The sequence below is a fragment of the Hemitrygon akajei genome, chromosome 8 (assembly GCF_048418815.1).
Source record: "Hemitrygon akajei chromosome 8, sHemAka1.3, whole genome shotgun sequence".
Lineage (NCBI taxonomy): Eukaryota > Metazoa > Chordata > Chondrichthyes > Myliobatiformes > Dasyatidae > Hemitrygon > Hemitrygon akajei.
Window position 1 is genome coordinate 175,977,491 of NC_133131.1, and position 12,408 is coordinate 175,989,898.

General features: G+C 41.8%; 1 protein-coding gene across 3 annotated transcripts in view; it reads left to right on the plus strand.

The window, feature by feature from the left end:
* gpaa1 (glycosylphosphatidylinositol anchor attachment 1) overlaps window positions 1–12,408 on the plus strand; it is an 83,406-nt gene that overhangs the window by 4,792 nt on the left and 66,206 nt on the right. For all 3 annotated transcript variants that reach the window (XM_073055170.1, XM_073055172.1, XM_073055171.1), the window contains exon 2: window positions 9,964–10,075. In XM_073055170.1, the coding sequence (XP_072911271.1) occupies window positions 10,002–10,075 (74 nt within the window). In that variant the 5' untranslated portion in view covers window positions 9,964–10,001. The remainder of the gene's footprint in view (window positions 1–9,963; window positions 10,076–12,408) is intronic.

The window sequence follows — 12,408 nt, forward strand, 5'->3', positions numbered from 1 at the left end:
GGGATGGAGGCCGGTGACTAGCGGGGTGCCTCAGGGATCTGTTTTGGGCCCAATGTTGTTTGTAATATACATAAATGATCTGGATGATGGGGTGGTAAATTGGATTAGTAAGTATGCTGATGATACTAAGGTAGGAGGTGTTGTGGATAATGAGGTGGGTTTTCAAAGCTTGCAGGGAGATTTATGCCGGTTAGAAGAATGGGCTGAACGTTGGCAGATGGAGTTTAATGCTGAGAAGTGTGAGGTTCTACATTTTGGCAGGAATAATCCAAATAGAACATACAGGGTAAATGGTAGGGCATTGAGGAATGCAGTGGAACAGAGAGATCTAGGAATAACAGTGCATAGTTCCCTGAAGGTGGAGTCTCATGTAGATAGGGTGGTGAAGAAGGCTTTTGGAACGCTGGCCTTTATAAATCAGAGCATTGAGTACAGAAGTTGGGATGTAATGTTAAAATTGTACAAGGCATTGGTAAGGCCAAATTTGGAATATTGTGTACAGTTCTGGTCACCGAATTATAGGAAAGATATCAATAAATTAGAGAGAGTGCAGAGACGATTTACTAGGATGTTACCTGGGTTTCAGCACTTAAGTTACAGAGAAAGGTTGAACAAGTTAGGTCTCTATTCATTGGAGCGTAGAAGGTTGAGGGGGGATTTGATTGAGGTATTTAAAATGTTGAGAGGGATAGATAGAGTTGACGTGAATAGGCTGTTTCCATTGAGAGTAGGGGAGATTCAAACGAGAGGACATGATTTGAGAGTTAGGGGGCAAAAGTTTAAGGGAAACACGAGGGGGTATTTCTTTACTCAGAGAGTGATAGCTGTGTGGAATGAGCTTCCTGTAGAAGTAGTAGAGGCCAGTTCAGTTGTGTCATTTAAGGTAAAATTGGATAGGTATATGGACAGGAAAGGAGTGGAGGGTTATGGGCTGAGTGCGGGTAGGTGGGACTAGGTGAGATTAAGAGTTCGGCACGGACTAGGAGGGCCGGAATGGCCTGTTTCCGTGCTGTGATTGTTATATGGTTATAATTACCTTAATGTCTTAATAGCACTCACATCTACAGTGATGAAATGCTTTGAGAGAATGAAATGACTAGACTGAACTCCTGCCTCAGCAAGGACCTGGACCCATTGTAATTTGCCTAGATCAACGGCAGACGCAGTTTCAGTGACTGTCCACCCAGCTTTAGACCACCTGGACAACACAAAGATGCTGTTCATTGACTATAGCTCAGCATTTCACACCATCATTCCCACAATCCTGATTGAAAAGTTACAAAACCTGGGCCTCTGTACCTCCCTCTGCAATTGGATCCTCGACTTCCTAATGGAAGACCGCAGTCTGTGCGGATTGGTGATAACATATCCTCTTCTGTAACGATCAACACTGGTGCACCTCAGGGGTGTGTGCTTAGCCCACTGCTCTACTCTCTGTATACACATGACTGTGTGGCTAGGCATAGCTCAAATACCGTCTATAAATTTGCTGACGATACAACCATTGTTGGTAGAATCTCAGGTGGTGACGAGAGGGCATACAGGAGTAAGATATGCCAACTAGTGGTGTGGTGTCACAGCAACAACCTGGCACTCAATGTCAGTAAGACAAAAGAACTGATTGTGGACTTCAGGAAGGGTAAGATGAAGGAACACATACCAATCCTCATAGAGGGATCAGAAGTGGAGAGAGCGAGCAGCTTCAAGTTCCTGGGTGTCAAGATCTCTAAGGATCTAACCTGGTCCCAACATATCAATGTAGTCATAAAGAAGGCAAGACAGTGGCTATACTTTATTAGGAGTTTGAAGAGATTTGGCATGTCAACAAATACACTCAAAAACTTCTATAGATGTACCATGGAGAGCATTCTGACAGGCTGCATCACTGTCTGGTATGGAGGGACTACTGCATAGGACTGAAAGAAGCTGCAGAGGGTTGTAAATCTAGTCAGCTCCATCTTGGGTACCAGCCTACAAAGTACTCAGGACATCTTCAAGGAGTGGTGTCGACTTGCGGTAAGATGGCGATTGTTTAGTCGCTTCAAACTTTTGCTCTATTATACTTCCTATTTTCGCACTATGTGTCTCCCTTTTTAAACCTTAGTTCGTTATTTTATTTGCTTTCTTTTATCTGCCTGCAAATACGTCTATCTTACAATGGCTACAAAAAGCACTAAACTCGGGAAAAAAGAAACTTCCACGGCTGAGATTCTCTCTATCCTGGAACAGCATCGACAAGATACTCTAACGGATATCAAGACTGAATTTAGAGCTTCTATCAGTCAGCTGGAGTCAAAATTGGATCAGATTAATGCCAGAGTGGATGACCATGCTGAACATCTATCTCGCATCGACCTAACCTCTGAAGGTTTAGAACGCCGTGTTCAACATCTAGAAACTCTCTGCTCCAACCTAACAGAGAAAAACAGTAAACTTACTTCCAAAATGGCGGATCTCGAAAATCGGAGCAGACGCTGCAATCTGCGAATTTTCAGTTTGCCGGAGGCCACCGAAAAGGGCTCTTCTGTTGAATTTTTCTCTTCTTTTCTCTGTGAGATTTTCGGGAAAGAATTTCTCCCGACTCCACCTGAGCTAGAAAGAGCTCACAGGATTTATGTTCCTCGTGCTATTTTGGGTTCTAGACCACGGCCAATTATCCTGTGTTTCCATCGATATCAGGTGAAAAACCGTTTGATTATGGAGGCACGCCAAAGAGGTACTCTGACTTTCCAAAATACCACCATTCATTTCATGGAAGATTATGCCCTCCAGGTTCTGAAGATGCGTGCTGAGTTCAAAGCCGTAATGAAAGTGCTTTTTGATCATGGATTCAAACCTTCTCTTTGTAACCCAGCCGATCTTCGAATTACGCTTACTACTGGAGAATATAAGTGGTTTAAATCAGTGAAGGAGGCTGAGTTGTTTGTTGGAAATCTTCCAGCCATCTTGACTTCTTCGGACCCGGTTTGATTTTCTAAAATGGCTGATAAGTACTTCTTGAATTAAAGTTTTTTTTGCGAACTCAGACTCTACTTGAATAATTCAGACATTAACTACTGAGATTCTAAGGGTTCTAGTTAGTCTCTCCCTGGACTTGGTGCGATTTTCTTAAATAGATGATCTAAATTTAATGTTTCCCTGCGGACTTTAGATTTTACTTGTGTAATTTATTCTACTTCTGAATAACTTTAACTATAGAGAACTACAATTGGTCTTAATTTGTTTCGGAGGCTTGGAGTTTCTTATTGAAGGCCTCCCTGTTGATTTACGGTACAAGATTTGCCTTTTTTTTAAAACGGCTGATATGTATTCTCTTTAAATTTATAATTTCCCCCTTCCCCCCCTTTTATCTTTCTCTTTCAATTTTTCATACTTTCTCGCGTGTAGGTTAGTTTTTTAAAAAAAAAATTGTATTAAGTTTTATATCTTTTCTGACGAAGTTGTTCCTATTTGTAATTTTGCTCTTTAGTGCATAAATTAGTTAGTATTTGCTATATTATCTATACGGAGCCTATGTCAATGATACGGAACTGGAAGTTATTTTTGGGGTAACATTTTTTTGTAGAGCTAGCTGCTTTTTTGGGTAGCCATCTAGTTTTGGGTTGTGAGGGTGGGGTGGGTTCTCCAGTTCCAACACTTTATTGTTTTTTCTGTTTTCCCTTGTTATTCAGGACATGTTTCTGTCCTGGTTTGACTGATTTATGTTTATATTTTTGCTCCCAGACTGTTATTGCAATGTTTGATTTTATATATGCCTACTACCTTTTATGTATTAACAATTGATAATGGTTAATACACTGAAATTTGTGAGCTGGAATGTAAAGGGATTGAATCATCCTGTTAAAAGAAGGAAGGTCTTCTCCCATATTAAGCAACTTAAATGACATTGCTTTTCTTCAAGAAACTCATATTCATAGTTTTGATAATTCTCGGCTTTTGTCAAAGTGGGTGGGTCAGCATTTTCATTCATCCTTCCCGGCCAAAGCTGGGGGGGGGGGGGGGTTCCATCCTTATTCATTCAAATATTCCTTTTGAACTCCATGGTAAGATATCTGACACAAATGGCCATTTTATTATCGTTTCTGGTAAATTATATAATACTAAAGTTGTACTAGCAAACCTGTATGCTTCCAATTCTGACAATGTTAATTTTTTTGAACATTTTTTTCTCCTCATCACCAGATTTAAATTCATATTCTCTTATATTGGGTGGCGACTTTTAATTGCTGGTTAGATCCAAATTTGGATCGATCGTCCCCTGTTACTAGATCACCTACTATATCTGCTTTAGCTATTCACTCTTTTCTTTCTAATTATGGTATCTCTGATATATGGTGTTTCCTTCATCCTACTGAGAGAGATTATTCCTTTTTTTTCACATGTTCACCATACCTTTACTAGAATTGACCATTTTTTAATTGATAATCAACTTATTTCATTTGTCCATTCTTGTGACTATCAGAGTATACTGATTTATGATCATGCTCCAATTACTTTGTCTCTAAATTTTCCTGGTCTCCCTCAGAGGAATAAACATTGGCGTTTTAACCCGACTTTATTATCGGATGATGATTTTCTAAAATTTATTAAGGATCAGATAACTTTTTATTTAAACACTAATTCGTCATCTGAAATGTCATCCCAGATTGTCTGGGATGCCATGAAAGCATATTTGAGGGGTCAAATAATCTCATATACAGCAAATCTTAATAGAAAGTCCCGTATAGATCGATTAGACCTAATTAATCAGATTAAAGAATTAGATCAATTATATGCTCAAACTAATAACCCTGAATTATATAAGAAGCATGTAGAACTTCAAACTAAATTTGACCTTCTCTCTACTCAACCTGTTGAACGTCAACTTCTTGAACGTAAGAGTCGCTTTTATATTCACGGTGACAAATCTGGTAAATTTCTAGTTAATCAGTTGAGGCGTTCTAAAGCTAAACAACATATCACAAAGATCCGGAAGGAGAACGGGGATATTACATCGAATCACTCAGAAATCAATGACGTATTTAGAAATTTTTACTCTCAGCTTTATTCCTCTGAATCTCTGAATGAGAATATTTCTGTTGATCTTTTTTTAAATACTCTGAATATTCCTTTGCTTTCATCTGATTTTAAAGCAAAACTTAATGAGCCTATATCATTAGAAGAAATATCTTCTGCAATTTCTGCACTGTCTTCAGGCAAATCTCCTGGACCTGATGCGTTCCCCGTAGAATTTTATAAATCATTCTCTTCACTCCTTTCTCCTCAGTTACTCTCAGTACTATCTAACTCGTTTAATTATGGTAAATTGCCACCCTCATTTAATTTAATGAGGCATGTATTATTCTTTTATTAAAAAAGGGTAAAGACCCAACAGAGTGTTCCTCGTACAGGCCGATCTCTTTGCTTAATGTTGATGTTAAAATCTTGGCCAAAGTCTTAGCTCATAGATTAGAAACTGTTATACCCTCTATTATTTCTGATGATCAAACTGGTTTTATTAAAAACCGTCTTCCTTTTTTTAACATACGGCATTTATTTAATATTTTATATTCACCTTCAACTGGGATTCCTGAATGTGTTATTTCTCTCGATGCGGAGAAAGCATTTGATTGTATAGAGTGGAAATACATACCTCTTTGTGGTTTTAGAAAAATTTGACCTTGGTCAAAGTTTTATCTCTTGGATCAAATTGCTGTATCTATGTCCTACCGCCTCTGTTTTGACTAATTCTCAGCAATCCCAGTTATTTAACCATAAATGTGGCACCCGTCAAAGATGCCCTTTAAGTCCCTTTCTTTTTGATTTGGCTGTAGAACCTCTGGCAATAGCATTCCGAAGCTGTCCTGAATTGACCGAGATTTGGAAGGGGGGTGTTGAGCATAAAGTTTCCCTTTATGCTGATGATCTGTTACTTTTTCTTTCAAATCCGTCCACATCCTTACCTCCAATGTTTTCACTTCTTGATCAATTTAGCCAGTTTTCTGGCTATAAACTTAATTTACATAAGAGTGAACTTTTCCCAGTTAATAAAGAAGCACAAGTATTAGCATTTCGTGTCCTCTCCTTTAAAGTAGTTCATAATCAATTTACTTACCTTGGTATTACAGTTACAAGAAGCTTAAAGATCTTTTTCGTGAAAATTTTGCTAATCTTTTATACACTACAAAACAGAGTCTGTCACAATGGTCACCTCTATCTATGTCCTTGGTAGGTCGTATTAATGTTATTAAAATGTACGTTCTCCCTAAATTTTTATATTTATTTCAATCTATTCCAATTTTTATTTCTAAAACCTTTTTTGATTCCTTAGACTCTATTATTTTGTCATATCTGTGGAAGAATAAGCGTTCCAGAATTAATAAAGTTTATCTTCAAAAATCTAAAAAAGAGGGTGGCATGGCTTACCTAATTTTCATTTATACTACTGGGCAGCTAACATTCATTGCACTATCTTCTGGTCTTTTTTTCATAGCCAATCTGAGTGCCCTAATTGGGTAGCAATGGAGCTGAATTCCACTAAAGATCTATTTCTGCACTTCTTGGTTCTGCACTCCCCCGTAGTTTGTCTAGACTAATTGTTAATCCTCTTGTTAGACATACTTTGCGAATATGGGCCCAGTTTAGGAAATTTTATGGTTTTTCCCTTTCTAGTCCTATCTTACATAATCATCTTTTTCTACCTATTATCTACCTACCAACATTCTATGATTGGTATAGAAAAGGAATTAGACATTTTGAAGATCTTTTTATGGATAATCGCTTCGCATCCTTTCAACAGCTTTCTGCTAAGTTCAATCTGCCTAATGCTCATTTCTTTAGATATCTCCAAATCAGACACTTTATCAATCCTTTAATTCCCAACTTCCCTGAAATGCCCGAGAAAAATGCTATGGATTTCTTTCTATTAATCCACTGGGTAAAGGCTTAATATCCTTTATCCGTGATAAATTAGTACCCTTACGGTGTGCCCCTGTGGATAAAATTAGAATGGCTTGGGAGCATGACTTAAATATCCCTTTATCTGATGAGATTTGGGACTCGATTCTCAAATCGGTTAATTCAACTTCTCTCTGTGCTCGCCACTGTCTTTTACAGTTTAAGATTGTTCATAGAGCCCATATGTCCAAATCTAAATTATCTCGATTTTACCCTAATATTAGTCCTCTTTGTGATAAATGCAAAAGTGGCGAGGTTTCTCTCATTCATATGTACTGGACCTGTCCTAGCTTAGAGAAATTTTGGAAAGATGTTTTTATAACTTTATCCTGAATTCTGAATCACCACTTAGAACCTAACCCTTTAATTGCTCTGTTTGGTTTCTTGGGTGAGACAGATATACGCTTGAGTTCGACTAAATGTCGAATATTATCTTTTGCTTCTCTCCTGGCTAGACGTCTAATCCTCCTTAGATGGAGAGATGTTGCCCCGCCCACGCATGCTCAATGGCTTAACGATATTATGGCCTGTTTAGACCTTGAAAAAATCCATTATTCAATTCTTAATTCGGATATAAAGTTTCATAAGGTCTGGGGACCTTTTATTGAGTACTTTCATAATTTTCCTCTTAATTAAGTTTTTTTTTCAGTCCCTTGCTTTCAGCTCTTTTTTTTGGTAGTAGGCATTATTATCTATTGTTTTCAAGTGTATTTACAGTTTTGGGGGTTTGAATGTTCTGATTTATATTTTCTACATTTTGTTTTGGTTGGTCTGGAGTTTTTTTTGTTGTGGGGCTTGGGGAGGACACTAACTTTACATGACTTTAACTTGGGTGCTTTCTCAATTATCTTATTTTGTATTATATTACTATTGTATGTTTATCTTGCACTGTATTAATTTTCTACTTTGTTTTTTGGTTTTTTTTTATTTGTAGTGTTGTAGAAAATGCATTTAAAAAATCAATTAAAAAAAAGGAGCATTGTCTCAGAAAGACAGCGTCCATTATTAAGGACCTCCAGCACCCAGGGCATGCCCTTTTCTCACTGTTACCATCAGGTGGGAGATACAGAAGCCTGAAGACACACACTCAGCGATTCAGGAACAGCTTCTTCCCCTCTGCCATCTGATTCCTAAATGGACATTGAATCTTTGGACACTACCTCACTTTTTAAAAATACAGTATTTCTGTTTTTGCATGTTTTTTAATCTATTCAATATACATAATTGATTTACTTGATTATTTCTTATTATTGTTATGTTTTATTTATTATTTTTTCTCTGCTAGATAACATAGAATAGTACAGCACAGTACAGGCCCTTCGGCCCACAATTTTGTGCCGACACTTAAACCCTACCTCCCATATAAACCCCCACCTTAAATTCCTCCATATTGCATTACGTATTGCATTAAACTGCTGCTGCTAGGTTAACAAATTTCACGTCACATGCCGGTGATAATAAACCTGGTTCTGATTCTGACAGACCCACCACTCTCTGAACAAGAATCTGCCTTAAACTTGTGCCCTGTAGTATTTGCCACTGTCACCCTGGGAAAATGATTTTGACCATCAGCACGTCTCATGATTTTATCAGCTTCCCCCCAGCTTCCACTGCTGCCATTCCCTTTCCCTTCAGGGAAGAGGCTATGTAGCATCCACGCCAGGACCACCGGATTCAAAAACAGCCTCTTTCCCCGAGCAGTCAGACTAATCCACACCTTGACTCACTAACCCTGCCCTCCATATCCCCAACCACCAGTACTTTATCATTTCCTGTCAGTCAATAGACAATAGACAGCACCGTCATTCGCTGTGATCATGGCTGATCATACACAATCAGTACCCCGTTCCTGCCCTCTCCCCGTATCCCTTGACCCCGCTATCTATAAGAGCTCTATCTAACTCTCTCTTGAAAGCATCCAGAGACTTGGCCTCCACTGCCTTCTGGGGCAGAGCATTCCACATATCCACCACTCTCTGAGTGAAAAAGTTTTTCCGCATCTCTGTTCTAAATGGCCTACCCCTTATTCTTAAACTGTGGCCTCTAGTTCTGGACTCACCCATCAGCGGGAACATGCTTCCTGCCTCCAGCGTGTCCAGTCCCTTAATAATCTTGTATGTTTCAATCAGATCCCCTCTCATCATTCTAAATTCCAGTGTATACAAGCCCAGTCGCTCCAATCTTTCAACATATGACAGTCCCGCCACTCTGGGAATTAACCTTGTGAACCTACGCTGCACTCCCTCAATAGCAAGAATGTCCTTCCTCAAATTTGGAGACCAAAACTGCACACAATACTCCAGGTGTGGTCTCACCAGGGCCCTGTACAGCTGCAGAAGGACCTCTTTACTCCTATACTCAATTCCCCTCGTTATAAAAGCCAGCATGCCATTAGCTTTCTTCACTGCCTGCTGTAACTGCATGCTTGCTTTCATTGACTGATGTACAAGAACACCTAGATCTCGTTGTACTTCCCCTTTTCCTAACTTGACTCCATTTAGAAAGTAATCTGCCTTCCTGTTCTTGCCACCAAAGTGGATAACCTCACATTATCCACATTAAACTGCATCTGTCACCTTATGTATAGACACTCCTGTGCCTAGTGTCACTTTACAGACGTACAATTTATCAATGTGTAGCACCTGTCTTATGTATTTACATTCATTGCGTTTTTAAAGTTTGTTATTGTGTTCCTTACTGTTTTTTTCTGTGCTGTGTGGGATCTGGAGTAACAATGATTTCATTCTTGTTCATTGGAAATGGCATTAAGCAATCTTGAATTTTGAATCCAGAGAGAACAACCCAAGTTTGTGCAGCCTCTCGTGCTGGCACGTGCCCTCTAATCCAGGCAGCATCCTGGTAAACCTCTTCTGCAGCCTTGACATCCTGTCTCTGGTGCGGTGACCAGAACTGCATGCAGTACTCCAGATACGGTCTAACTAGATACTTGTATAATTGCAGCATGACCGCTTGTCTTCTAAACTTGCACAGAGTTGATTGCTGATAACCTTTTCTGTTCTGTTCCAGGGTGTGAGGTGTGGGAACGTCCCAGCTGAGGCAGAAGAATGGGGCTGCTTTCGGACCCGAGCCGCAGGCAAGTCCTGACGGGGCTCATCACCAAGATGAATGCGCCGCTGTGGTGAGTGCTCAGTGGCTGAGCGGTTCAGAGTCACATAGTCGTTCTGAACACCAATGACTCATTCATACTGACCAAGTTGCCGTTGGGGCTGCATGGTAACGTCGCAGTTAATGCTTCGCTGTACAGCGCCAGTGATCACCAGTCAGGTTCTGTTCCCATTGCTGTCTGTGAGGAGTCTGCACATTCTCCCCATGGCTGCGGAGCTTTCCCCTGGGTGTTCCTGTTTCCTCCCACAGTCCAGAGGTGTTTGGATTAGGGAGTAGTGGGTGTGCACCAGAACTGTGGCAGCACTTGTGGCCTGAGCCTTGCTGATTTAATTTGAGAGAAGACGCATTTCTCTGTGTGACGAACCTCTGACAAACGATACATTTCACTGTGTGTTTCAAAGAAGGCTAATGTTTCTCCTTATCTTTTATTTTTCTCTAACCAAGCGAGTCCCATTACCCCTTTCCCTCTAAACCTTTCCTGTCCCTCCACCTGTCCAAGTGTCTTTTAAATATTGTTTCTGCGCCAGCCTCAAGCACATCCTCTGGCAGCTCCTTCCTTACACCCACTGCCTTCCGTGTGGCGAGGTTGGCCCTTGGATTCCCTTCTCACCCTAATCTGATGCCCTCCACCCTGGGGAAATGTTTGTGGTCATCCATTTTATCTCTGCCCTGAAGATATCACAAACCTCTGTCGGGTCACCCCTCACGACCTTACTCCAGGGAAAAGCCTATCCAGCCTCTGCTGAGTTTAAAGATTTATTTGTTTCTTTGGCTTATTTAGACATGGAGAGCGAAACAGGCCCTGTCGGCCCACTGAGCCTCACCGCCCGGCAACCTCTGATTTAAGCCTAGCCTCATCGCAGGATGGTTTACAATGACTGACTAACTGCTAAGTCTTTGGACTGTGGGAGGAAATCGAAACCCACACGAGGGACGCAGAGACTCCTAATAGAGTACGCTGCGTTTGAACTCTGAACTCCGTCGCCCCAAGTTGTAATAGCGTGCTAATCACTACGCTGCCGCTGCGCCCATAGACAGAGGATGAGTTTTATTTGTTGGATGTATGTTGAAACCTGCAGTGAAATGTGTTGTTTGTGTCTTCGGCCAACACGGTCTGAGGGTATGCCGGGGACAGGCTGCAAGTGTGCAACTCAGTAACCCAAACCTGTATGTGGGAGGAGACGCAATGCGAGTATGGGTTAGTTGGTTCATTGATCATGTGAGTGTAATTGGGTGGTGGAAGATCGTCGTGCTGCAAGGACCTGTTACTGTGCTGTATCTCCTTAAAAATTAAAAATTCAGCACATCATTCGGGGGCAGGCTGAGAGAAAATTCTGCGGTACGAGCTTGGAATAAGTGTAAGCTAAAAGATCAACATCGGGTTTGTTGAATCTTACAGTGGAAATGATGGGCTGAATAGCTTATGTGTGACAGGATGGTGTGGAGGGAGAATTTCTCTGTGTCTGACATCGGGAGTGTGTGATGGAACGGTGTGGAGGGAGCTTCACTCTGCATCTGACCCCGGGAGTGTATGATGGGACGGTGCGGAGGGAGATTCACTCTGTGTCTGACCCCGGGAGTGTGTGATGGGACGGTGTGGAGGGAGTTTCACTCTGTGTCTGACACCGGGAGTGTGTGATGGGACGGTGTGGAGGGGGTTTCACTCTGTGTCTGACCCCGGGAGTGTGTGATGGGACAGTGTGGAGGGAGTTTCACTCTGTGTCTGACCCCGGGAGTGTGTGATGGGACGGTGCAGAGGGAGTTTCACTCTGTGTCTGACACCGGGAGTGTGTGATGGGACGGTGCAGAGGGAGTTTCACTCTGTGTCTGACCCCGGGAGTGTGTGATGGTACGGTGTGGAGGGAGTTTCACTCTGTGTCTGACCCCGGGAGTGTGTGATGGGACGGTGCGGAGGGAGTTTCACTCTGAGTCTGACCCTGGGAGTGTGTGATGGTACGGTGTGGAGGGAGTTTCACTCTGTGTCTGACCCCGGGAGTGTGTGATGGGACTGTGTGGAGGGAGTTTCACTCTGTGTCTGACCCCGGGAGTGTGTGATGGGACGGTGTGGAGGGGGTTTCACTCTGTGTCTGACCCCGGGAGTGTGTGATGGGACAGTGTGGAGGGAGCTTCACTCTGTGTCTGACCCCGGGAGTGTGTGATGGTACGGTGTGGAGGGAGTTTCACTCTGTGTCTGACCCCGGGAGTGTGTGATGGGACGGTGTGGAGGGAGTTTCACTCTGTGTCTGACCCCGGGAGTGTGTGATGGGACGGTGTGGAGGGGGTTTCACTCTGTGTCTGACCCCGGGAGTGTGTGATGGGACAGTGTGGAGGGAGCTTCACTCTGTG